This window comes from Myotis daubentonii, chromosome 1 (genome assembly GCF_963259705.1).
Source record: "Myotis daubentonii chromosome 1, mMyoDau2.1, whole genome shotgun sequence".
NCBI lineage: Eukaryota > Metazoa > Chordata > Mammalia > Chiroptera > Vespertilionidae > Myotis > Myotis daubentonii.
This window is the reverse complement of record NC_081840.1, coordinates 155,788,377-155,801,142: the sequence shown is the minus strand read 5'-3', so window position 1 is coordinate 155,801,142 and position 12,766 is coordinate 155,788,377. Positions and strand designations below refer to the sequence as shown.

At 43.3% G+C, this 12,766-nt stretch overlaps 1 protein-coding gene across 1 annotated transcript in view; it reads right to left on the bottom strand.

The window, feature by feature from the left end:
- NET1 (neuroepithelial cell transforming 1) overlaps positions 1–12,766 on the bottom strand; it is a 71,156-nt gene that overhangs the window by 41,316 nt on the left and 17,074 nt on the right. Inside the window, exon 2 of the mRNA XM_059663264.1 lies at positions 4,475–4,541. Coding sequence (XP_059519247.1) covers positions 4,475–4,541 — 67 coding nt within the window. The remainder of the gene's footprint in view (positions 1–4,474; positions 4,542–12,766) is intronic.

The following is a 12,766-nucleotide window of genomic DNA, read 5'->3' as shown; positions in this document are numbered from 1 at the left end:
CATTTGGGGGTTGTTTCTTTGTTTCCTCATTTTGGTTGTCTGTTTGGGTTTGTGACTATGTTTTATGTTGATCCTCCACACCTCTCAATCTCTAGTGCAGGACAGTGTTAAAAGCTGTTTCTGACTAAATGGATCAGGCAAAGACTCAAAGTCTCCAGAGACCACCTCTGTCTACAGACTAATAAGATTCTGACTTGAATTGCCCCCAGGCAATCGTTCTCAGGTGGGGGGAGAGTTTTTTCAACAAGGTGAGGCAGTTGCTTCTGCCTAGAGGCTAATTGTTACTTTTAATCTCTTAAGTGGCCTCAGGGCAAGATGTTTTCCAATAAGGTGTCGTCTCTCCCCTCCATCCCCCCTGCAAAGCAAATGTCTGTGTGGGAAAGATGTCCTCCACTGTGTGAGGGAATGACTCAGACCAGGAGACTTGGGGTGTCTGCCTTCTGAGCTCTATCCCCTGAGTCCTGGGTTCTGTACTCATAGCTCCATTCCACTTCCCCCTCCCTCTGCCAGAGCACAAGGTGGGTGGCTCCACAGGGAATTTTTGTGTGCTGACCCTTTAAGAGGGTGCCCAAACTTTCAGCTGCCTCTCCTTGACAGATAGCACCCCACTGTTTTCACAGCTAGATGTTATGTTGGGACCTTCCTCAGTTTTGTGCTCTCTGCTGGGGAGCCCAGCTTTGGGATTAGATTCCAGAATTCTCAGTGGCACCCCAGATAGCTGAGATACCTCTCCAGGACTTCAGTTGCCATCTGTGGGGGCCCAGCCAGCCCTTTTGTGCCTCTGCCCCTCCTATCAGTCTCTATGTGGTTTCCATCTTTGGTCCTTGGGTATCAGGGTACTCTCCTGTGAGTTTTCCATTGATTATTCAGAAAGCCTTTCCATGTTTCAGTTGTAATTCCAGCTTGTTCCTGGGAGCATGTCCTTGCAGCATCCTCCTACTCTGCCGCCATTTTTAATTCACCAATTTTTGTTCTCTTCTTAAACTATGTATTTAAAAATTATAAATATCCCTCTTACAATTCCTTAATGACATTCCAAAAGTTTTAATATATAAACAATAAGATATTTCTTTTGTCATGGCAGACCTCTACAAAAGTGTTTTCCCTAGTGGGATGTACCCATCCTGGAGGATATGCAAGATATCTTCCCTGGGGTGGGCAGCAGGAAAATGTTAGAACTTTTATTTTTATGTATTTCTTAATCCTTTAAAACAAACTTTAAATATTTAATATACGGATGATGAGTTAATCAGTACTCACATTATATGGTTAAGAAAAATAGCGATCTAATCAGATCCAATAAGAAGTGAGTCCCAAACTGAAATTATCATGGCTACCTGAAATATATTTTTATGTCCAGCATCATTAACTTCACTCTTAATGTGTATTGTGCTTTGAGATAATCCTATCTAACAAAAGAGAAACAAGGTAATTGGCATACGACCGCTACCCTTCCCATTGGCTAATCAGGGCAATATGCAAATTAACTGCCAGCCAAGATGGCGGTCGGCAGCCAGGCAGCTTGAAACTAACATGAGGCTTGCTTGCTTCAGTGACAGGACTCCAACGTTCCCCACCTTTCCTTGCCAGCCTCTGAGCTTGCAGTTTAAGAAACATTGTAACAAATATAGAAGCTAAACAAAACCCCAGAAACCTGCTTTCAGCGAGCCCGGGATCTCAGAGCTGGAGTTATACATTGTTTCGATTATAGAACCTAAACAAATCAGATACCTTCTTTCAGCAGCAGAGGCCTCAGAGCTGGAGCCAGAGCTAAAGCTGGCCCAGAATAAAAAGAAAAAAAAGAGCAGTTGGGAGCTTCAGTCTCAGCCTGAAAACAGCCCTCAGCCCCTTACCCAGACTGGCCAGGCACCTCAGTGGGGACCCCCACCCTGAAGCGTGTGTGACCAGCTGCAAACAGCCATCATCCCCTCACCCAGGCTGGCCAGACACCCCAGTGGGGACCCCCACCCTGATCCAGGACACCCTTTAGGGCAAACCAGCCAGCCCCACCCATGCACCAGGCCTCTATCCTATATAGTAAAAGGGTAATATGCCTCCCAGCACCAGGATCAACGGAGCCGCGAGGCCTCCCTGCACCGGGATCAGTGTGACAGGGGGCAGTGCCCAAACCCCTGATCGCCCTGTGGCTCTGTGTGTGACGGGCAGGGCTACAACCTCCCTATCGGCCCTGCTCTGTTTGTGACAGGGGAAGGCGCCCCAACCCCCTGATCAGCCCTGCTCTGTGCCTGATAGGGGGAGCTCCCCAACACCCTGATCGCCGTGCAGCTCTGTGTGTGACAGGGGGTGGCGCCCCAACCCCCTGATTGGCCCTGCTCTGTTCATGACAGGGGCAGTGCCCCAACTCCCCAATCGGCCCTGCTCTGAGCCCGACCAGGGGCTGCACCTAGGGATTGGGCCTGCCCTCTGCCACCCGGAAGCAGGCCTAAGCCAGCAGGTCGTTATCTCTCGAGGGGTCCCAGACTGCGAGAGGGCACAGGCCGGGCTGAGGGGCCCCCTTTCCCCCCCGAGTGCACAAATTTTTGTGCACCGGGCCTCTAGTCCTATATAATAAAAGGCTAATAAGCAAATAGACTGACAGCGGAACAACCAAACATTCGGTCACTATGATGTGCGCTGACCACCAGGGGGCGTGTGCAGAACATGGTGGGAATTGGCCATGGCGGGATGGTGGAGGTGAGTGGGGGCACCAGACCAAGGCGGGGTGCCTGTCACTGTCATCAGGGTGAGCCTCTGTTGGTTACTGAAAATTCTTTGCTCCTGTGCCACGGTCCTGCCTGGCACTCACACCCTCAGCCCGTGCCATAGCTAATGTGTGCACCTGCTGCCGGTGCCAATCCCAATCACAAGGCGCCATCAGTGGGTGCAAGTGGCACCTGCCAGCCTTGATCACCCCTGAGGACTTCTCCACCTCCCCTTGTTCCTGAGGGGCTATAGGGGCAGCAGCTGCCACTTGTATCCACTGACAGCACCAGCCCCGCTCACACCCACTGATGCTGGCCCCAATCACTCCGTGCCATCAGTGGGCGCGAGTAAGGTCAGTGCTGTCATCAAGCCAGGGCCGGCACCATCAGCACGTGGGAACGGTGGTGGCGAAAGCGGGGCTGCCTGCAGACGGGACAGGGGACCGCAGTAGGAGGGGCTGGGCAGGGTCATGGAGGTTGGGCTGAGACCTGCCCCTGTGCCTACCACAGCCTCGTGGCCCACAGTTACTTTCAAGGTGCACAAATTCACGCACTGGGTCCCTAGTTAACTAATAATGGTGGTATATACAAAAGTTATAAATAAATATACCAGGGACATATGCTCAAATATTTTTGCTGATAGGTTTGCAAATCAAGTTTAGAAACACTTCTAAACTTTTTCTGTTTAAGTGTAGGCTCATCAGATAGTAAGGGAAAAGGATCAAGATGAAAAAAATTGCAAAGGAAATACAGAATTGTATTAAAATCAAAAGATACTTTCTGTGAATGCTTATCTCGCCAATTAATGTATATAATTAGTATAAGAGTACAAAAGTCTTGAACAGGCGTCCCCAACAGAAATATAAATTAAAGACAAAAGAATAGAATACAAATTAAATATGTATTGATGTATCCATCAGCACATAATTACAGGCACACAAGTAAAGTTTAGCATGCTAGAAATAGAGTCACTTTTGCTATTTCAAATAAATAAGAACAGCATAAAAATCATGCTCTATTTGTACATACTTTGTTTAGGTGAGTACTAAGAGGTAATGTGTTTTTAATTACAAAAATAATTAATTTTCTGGTGTCACTTTGCGCAAAGTTAGATGCCTCTATAAATCTCATTCTAAAGATAATGAAGAAGTCCCTCTATACTAAAATGATTAATAACAGAAAGCAATTCATTCCTCATATCCTACATTTTTATATTTTTCAACCAAGAAAAAAGCTGCTAGAGTATGTAAAAAAAAAAAAATTAATGTTTCATAACATTCTTTTAACACATTGTTTGCGGGTAGTTTTTATCGCGCGCTAACAGGTGGTGCGGGCCATTTTTGCTAATGTTTTGCGCAAATGGCAACATTCAGTAAAATTACGATAACTTTAGTTTACGTATTTATACGTTACCCGCATTCTACCGCTAGTCTATAAAAAACGTATTAATACGTGTCCCGCGCTCTACTACACTGGTAGAACGTATAAATACGTAAAACGTGTAAACACGTTTCCCGCATACAATGTGTTAACTTTAACACTGGTGGGAATAAGAGAAAGGTTTACATAGAGTTAAAGATGAATGTTTCTTTCCAAAACATGTTTTTTATTTAGTTGAGATAAAAATGTCTTTTAGTTTGTTAGCAGGATAAATTAGGATACTAAAGATGTTGAGAGAAATACAGACAACTGAGCTGTACACCAGACTGAAAGACAACCCAGGAAATAATTCTATCTAATGTCTTGAAATAAAAACCTAGACATCTACTCACCAAAGTGAAGTCCCAGTGGGGTCCAGGTGTTAAAAATGTGAAGGAGCTACCTCTCCTAAGGGAATATCTGTTAACAGAAATTAAAACAACAAATAGAGAATAATGTCAGTAAAATAAAGCACTAGACATATAAAAAACTAATTCTTTTCAGTTTCAAAACTGTTTAATGTAGCCTATTAGTCATTTAATCATAAAAAAAAAAAGCAAGGTACAGGTCCTAATTACTTTTAGAATCTTCATAAAATTGACAGAACCTTTATAACATTAGTGAATAGATTAAGAGTATTTAAAAAAAATAATTACCAAACCAAGCAGTTTCTTTTAGGAACATATACAAGGTTCAAGTATATGGAATCTCTTTATATATTACACTAATAGGTTAAATAAAAACAGTAAATGATGGAAAAATATTTGATAAAACTTAATATTCATGTTTAGTATTTTAAAAATAATAAAAAGGTATTCTTTTTAAAAATGTTTATATATATATATATATATATATATATATATATATATATACACACATATATATATATGTATATAATTTCAGAGAAAGGAAAGTAGAGGGAGAGAGAACCATTAATGATGAAAGAGACTCATTGATTGGGATGGGCTGCCTGCACGTCCCCTATTAGGAATGGAGCCCATACGTAACCCAGGCATGTGCTCTGACTGGGAGTTGAACTGTGACCCGCTGGTTCGTGGGTTGACACTCAACCAAGGTTGATGCTCAACCACTGAGCCACATGGCCTGGGCTAAAAGGGTATTCTTAACATCTGTTTAATATAAGCCTAAGTGAACGTTACAGCAGAACAACCGGTTAATATGATGCACACTGAGCACCAGGGGGCAGACGCTCAATGCAGGAGCTACCCCCTGGTGGTCAGTGTGTTCCCACAGTGGGAGCGCTCCTCACCCAGAAGTTAGGTTCATGGTTAGTGAGTGCAGCTGCCACGGCGGGACCCTCTCCTGACTCTGCGGCAGCACTACTGAGTGGCGGCAGCAGGTGCAATAGGCCAGGATGAGCGTGAGTGGCATGATGCTGGGCCCCAATCCAGGCTCCTCCCTGGCTGCCTGCCGCTTGGCAACTGCTACATCCCCCGAGGGGTCCCGAACTGCAAGAGGGATGCCTGACTGCCAGCTTAGGCCCGATCCCGGTGCCATTCCCTGTAGAAGGAAGTCAGTCTGAACAACTCAGTGACTCAGGGAAGTGCAGGGAACTCAGGGTGAGCCTGCCTCTGCGCTTGACTTACCTACTCGAGGATATTCGCAGGACAGACCGTGGTGGCCCAGCCCTTGCACATGCAGCAGCTGCTGAAGCTCAAGCAGCAGGCCATGCAGCAGCAGCAGGCCATCCAGCCATAAGCCAGCAGTTGGACATCCCCCAAGGGGTCCAGGACTGCCAGACAGCGGAGACAGGCTGAGGGAGCCCCTCTCCCCAGTGCACAAATTTCGTGCATCAGGCCTCTAGTAATAAATAAAATCTAAATGTATTTAATTTGCAGTTCACATTAAATTTCTTTCATGTACTGATTTTTAAAAAATTGTGATTTAATAAAGCAAATAAAAGGTTCTGAACAACTATATCTGATACAAAGGTCTTACGATTACAATTTGACTAGGATTTTGTTCTTTATTAAGTGACAGATTTTTCTTGTCATCTTTCCATGCAATGTAAATAAATAGAGAGAATCCTTATGACAAAATCCTGTCTTCACCTTTATAAAATATAAACCTTAATGTTTATAAAACATGGAGAAAAATCACTAAACTAGCACAGGAAATAAAAATAGTTTATAAACTATAGTTGTTGTTAATCATTTCAGATGTAAATAGTTTTTTTTTCTCCTTTGTGGAAATAAAGATGAACCAAATGAGAAAAGTAAAGGCTACCACTTGTATTTGGCAGACTCAAAAGCAGGCTGAGGAGGCAAAGCTTTATAGTAGGAAAAAAGAGACAGCTTTAGATCTGCCCTGGTTTGGAGGCTACTGGCAGGCTAACCAGGAGCAGGTATCCTATATGATTTATTGGGGTGTAATTTGGCTTGCTCTATCTGGTTGTTTCTAAGTAAGAAGGAAGGACAAAATTAGGGAAGCTGGCAGGAATTGATCAAATCCTGGTCATTTGGGGCCAAATGTTATTAAAGTTACTGTTTGGCTTCCTGGATTACCAGTCCATTCTCCAATTTTATATTCCACTAGAGGCCTGGTGCACAAAAATTGGTGCACTCGGGGGGAGGGGGGCGGTCCCTCAGCCCAGCCTGTGCCCTCCCGCAGTCTGGAACCGCTCGGGGGATGACTACCTGCTGGTTTAGGCCCGCTCCCCGGAGGATTGAGCCTAAGCTGGCAGTCAGACATCCCTCTGGCAGCCCAGGAGCCCTCGGGGGATGTCCACTTGCCAGTGACCTAAGCTGCAGTCGGACATCCTTAGTGCTGCTGAGGAGGCAAGAGAGGCTCCCACCACCACCGCTGTACTGGCAGCCATCAGCCTGGCTTGTGGCTGAGCAGAGCTCTCCCTGTGGGAGCGCACTGTCCACCAGGGGGCAGCTCCTGCATTGAGCATCTGCCTCCTGGTGGTCAGTGTGTGTCATAGTGACCAGTCATTCCCAGGAGTTCTGCTGTTAGGGTCAATTTGCATAACCCTTTTATTATATAGGAATGCCTGGCCAGCCTGGGTAAGGGGCTGATGGCTGTTTGCAGGCTGGCCACAGCCTCTTCAGGGTGGGGGTCCCCCCTGGGGTGCCTGGCCAGCCTGGGTGAGGGGCTGATGGCTGTTTGCAGCCTGGGTGAGGGGCTGATGGCTGTTTTCAGGCTGGCCATGGCCCCCAGCCACCCAAGCTCCCAGTGGAGGCTGGCTGGAAGCAGGTATCTGGGATTTATTTAGCTTCTATAATTAAAACTTTGTTGCCATGAGCGGAGGCCACAGCTGGCTCAGGGCAGGCGGGAAGCTTGGCTTCCTCCATCGCCCAGGCAACCAAGCCTCCTGCTTGCTCCAGCTCCGTGGCTGCCGGCCGCCATCTTGGTTGGGTTAATTTGCATATAGTCGCTCTGATGGCTGGTGGGCGTGGCTTGGGTGTAGCTAAGGTATGGTCAATTAGCATCTTTGTATTTTATTAGTGTAGATATCTCATCCTTGATCCTCAAAGTCTTTGTTCACTGTAAGTTACAGAAACACAACAGATAGCTATTTTTTCCTACAATAATTCATAAGTTTAAATCAAATACAGGTTCTTGTATTTTTGAAGCTAAATATAAAGAAGTTTGTTTACATTTTGACAAGGAACACAAGGGAAAAGGACTACAATAGAAAGAGGATGTCAAACAGCTTCATCGAAGAATTAGTATTTAATTAATTCAAAAGCTGCATCAAAGAGAAACAGCAATTAACACAGCATACAAGAGCCAGGAAGGCTCTTTGGACAAATGGAATAGCACATATTAAGGAGGATTGAAATAAATTATATTCAGGAACTCCAAGTAGTTCCTTATGTTTGAAAATCAAAAGAAATAAGGAAGGGGTAGACCATAATAAAAGGCCTTACACACATCCCTTGATCTTAAACATGTATAGCAATTATTAGCTATTGAATTCTAAGTAAGAGAAGCATGGATTAGAACAGCGGTTCTCAACCTGTGTGTCGCGACCACTTTGGTGGTCGAATGACCCTTTCACAGGGGTCGCCTAAGACCATCGGAAAGCATATATAATTACCTATTGTGTTTTTTTTTTTAATTGATTTTTTACAGAGAGGAAGGGAGAGGGATAGAGAGTTAGAAACATCAACGAGAGAGAAACATCGATCAGCCGCCTCCTGTGCACCCCTCACTGGGGATGTGCCCACAACCAAGCTACATGCCCTTGACCGGAATCAAACCTGGGACCTTTCAGTCCCCAGGCCGACGCTCTATCCACTGAGCCAAACCAGTTACGGCTACATATTGTTTTTGTGATTAATCATTATGCTTTAATTATATTCAATTTGTAACAATGAAATTGGGGTCACCACAACATAAGGAACTGTATTAAAGGGCTGCGACATTAGGAAGGTTGAGAACCACTGGATTAGAAGAAGTCTTGGTCAGAAAGACCAGTTAGGAGGTTACTCTAATACTGCTTACAATAGATGGTAAGGGGCTGAGGCAACAGCAGCAAGGTTTAGAAAGGAAGCAAATTAGAAAGGGTTCAATGACAAAATAGATTTTTCTTTTTCCTTGCTATGCCTGCTCAGTTACTACCAAGGTTTTTGGCATAGTGAAATATGATGCTACTAATTAGAAATAAATACTATTAGTAAAGAATGCATTGTTTCAGGCAAGGCTATTCTCCTGAAGGGAATGGAAGGGACCTACAGGCAGATTATCTCATTAGTACTGATCAGGGAATTCCCTGTGGACTGGTTAAAGGTTACATTCCAGGAAAGCTGAAACTGCAATTAGATTAAGTAGAATATCTTGGTTTGCTGAGGTGGGGCTTGGCACAAGTGACTCCATTTTGGGTCTGTTGTTTCTCTTTAACAGATTAAAATACAGTAAGCCTTTTAATACTCTCTCTTTTAAAATATGTTTTTATTGATTTCAGAGAGATGAAAGGAGGAGAGAGACAGAAACATCAATGAGAGAGAAACATTATCCAGCTGCCTCCTGCACACCTCCTACTGAGGATCAAGCCTGCAACCTGGGCATGTGTCCTGACCAGGAATGGAACTGGTGACCTCCTGATCCATGGAATGACACTCAATCAACTGAACCACATTGGGCAAGTCTTTTAATACACTTGGAGCTCCTTGTTACTTTTTTTAAAGCCTCTTTAAGGAGAGCAAGATAACTTAAGGAAATGATTTTGCCACTGCAGAGAAGTCAAGCCACAATGAAGAAAACAGTATGATTTTTGGATAAAACAGTGGAACAACGCATTTAAGTTAAACAAAAAAGACATCTTAACTATATTATAAGTCTTATGACTAAACTCTATAAAGGTATAATATTATAAACAAATGGTACAAGATTATAGAAAAAACAGGACCTCCATACTATGACTTACCATAGATCACACTTGTTAAAAACACTGCGATAGGTAAGTGCTATCATATACTACATGACTGAAAATAGCCTTTACTGGGAATTGAGTTGAGAAACAGCAATTATGATTTCTCAGATTATTTTTAATCTAATACAAATATTTATTCCAAAGTAGTAATCACAGTGGCACTTAAAATATTCAATAAACACTGCCATTCAGATATAAGACAAGTGTTAAGAACACAAAACCAAAGCTATTTTTTCTCTATTCCCTAAAATCGAGCATACAGGTCACCTCAGAATAAATTTGATGTCTGAAAGCTGAAAAGAAAAATACTTCTTAGGAATTTAAACAGGTTAACAAACTGGAAAAATATTTCCAACTGGATGGCAAGATTCTTTCCAGCACTAGCTATAATCAGCTTTATAGTAATGCTATTTTTTCCCATTTCAATAACAAGTATCTATTTATTTTGAAACCCATGGAAAAAAGTAACGCAAAACACAATTTTTGCCCAGAAAGCATGGGAGACAGTGCCAACTTTGAAAAATCATTGGAAGACATAGTCATTTTTCACAGGGGTCAGACTCAAAATGTAATAGCTATTTTAAATCCTTGTGGAAAAATTTTTTGATTTCACCAAGCAAAAAGATTGAAACTGTCCTTTTAGAAGACACCCAATAGAGTCCATTTAGAGGGAAGTTTAAAAGATAAAATAGTAAGTGACAGTTTTTCATCTTATCAATAATTTTTGTCACATCCCTTTTTTTATACATTCAAGTAATTATAATATAATATAAGGCATAAAATAAATAATACATTAAGAAACCCGCTTGGTATACAAAGTTGTACTTCCTATTAAGCCCATTGTGATTATTCCTTGGCCTCTAACATACTTCCTTTTGTATTTGGTGTGTTTTTGAACAATGTATATTATTTTGGCATTAAGATAGTTTTAGTTTAAACAAAACATAATTACAATAACAAAGTAGATGTTAAAAAAGAGAATCATTGTCAATTCATCCTTAAACCAAATAATATTTTCAGAGATTATGATCTGTGTCACCGTACTCCCTGTGATGGAAGATAATTAAGAACTGAATTGGAACTATAAATGGCAGAAAGATAGCTCAAAAAACGATTTTTATAAAATATACCAGACAATATAAGTGAGGTAACTCTTCCAACTGAAAAGGAAAACAAACTACAAAAACAGAAAGATACTGGCTTAAAATAAGGTAGATATTTAGGGGTTTACAATGAAAATAACTAAAATGATTGAGAGAAGTTTTTAAACAGCAAGCAAAATGGACTAATGATGGAAATATAGCAGAGTAGGTAATTGACATTAGCAAGAAGAAAGACTTTGAGGCACCGGGACACCTAAAATATGACAAAGTGTAATTGAAAGTTGTTTGGGATGCCTCCAGATATGTTAAGAAAAATTACTCCCTATCTGAAAACAAGAAATGCAGCTGCTCAGCTAAAAAAGTTGCTCCCACACACGAGCAAGTACAACTCAAATAAATGCCTCGGCATAATTACTAACTATCACTTGTAACTTGAAAATAGCTAAGGTTAAAAATGTTAACCTGTAAATGCTCAGGTACCATTAATGTACAAATAATTATGTAAACTATGCTCTATAGTTAACACTTGTTGATTTGGGGGGGGGGGCACACTAAACTATTCAGTTCTCAATTTCTTTGAAAATTAGACAAAAGAGAAAAGACAATTATCACTGAAACAGTTCATTTATTTGAATTGAATATCTGATGAATTTGATACTACTCTTTAGACACTTCAGCATCTTTGCTATTAAGGAACTGTCTCTTTTCCCACTTCATAAAGATTTTGGAGGAGCTGATAATCATGTACACTATATACCCATTTATATAGGTTTCTCATCTGAGAGTTCCAAATAACAGATACTTCTTAGAAAACCTCTAGTCTAGAACACAGCTGAGCATCTACCAGTAGACACCAGCTCACACACATTCCAAACATAACATTAGTGTTTGTATTACACAATTTTAACATACTTATCAGATTGCCTTGCCCACAGTATCAAATTCAGGAACAAGGGTACAGGGGGTAATGAAAGCAGCAAGTTAACAGTGAGGGAAGAGAAAAATACCTACAAGCACACATCATTAAAAATCTAGCAGCTTTTTTATCACCTCACACGTGCTAAAATGACTACCATCAATAAATCAACAAACAGTAAGTGCTGGAGAGGATGCAGAGAAAAGGGAACCCTAGTACACTGCTTGTGGAAATGCAAACTGGTACAGCCATTATCTAATCTAATAAAAGAGAAACATGGTAATTGGCGTACGACCGCTACCCTGCCCATTGGCTAATCAGGGAGATATGCAAATTAACTGTCAGCCAAGATGGCGGCCGGCAGCCAGGCAGCTTGAAACTAACATGAGGCTTGCTTGCTTCAGTGACGGAGGAAACCAACGTTCCTCGCCTGCCTTGCAGGCCTCTGAGCCTGCAGTTTGAAACATTTTAACAAACAAAAAAAACCCCCCAGAAACCAGCTTTCAGCGAGCTGGGATCTCAGAGCTGGAGTCACAGCTGGAGTTATACATTGTTTCGAACCGAAACAAACCAGATACCTACTTTCAGCAGCGGAGGCCTAAGAGCTGGAGCCTCAGAGCTAAAGCTGGCCCAGAATTAAAAAAGAAAAAAGAAAAAAAGGAGCGGTTGGGAGCTTCCATCACCCGCCAGCCTGAAAACAGCCCTCAGCCCCTCACCCAGACTGGCCAGGCACCCCAGTGGGGACCCCCACCGTGAAGGGTGTGTGACCAGCTGCAAACAGCCCTCAGCCCCTCACCCAGGCAGGCCAGGCACCCCAGTGGGGACCCCCACCCTGAAGGGTGTGTGACCAGCTGCAAACAGCCATCATCCCCTCACCCAGGATGGCCAGGCACCCCAGTGGGGACCCCCACCCTGATCCAGGACACCCTTCAGGGCAAACCAGCCAGCCCCACCCATGCACCAGGCCTCTACCCTATATAGTAAAAGGGTAATATGCCTCCCAGCACCGGGATCAGCGGAGCCGAGAGGCCTTCCAGCACCGGGATCAGTGTGACAGGGGGCAGCGCCCAAACCCCCTGATCGCCCTGCAGCTCTGTGTGTGTCGGGGGCGGGACCACAACCTCCCTATCCACCCTGCTCTGTCTGTGACAGGGGAAGGCGTCCCAACCTCCTGATCAGCCCTGCTCTGTGCCTGATACGGGGGAGCTCCTGATTGCCCTGCGGC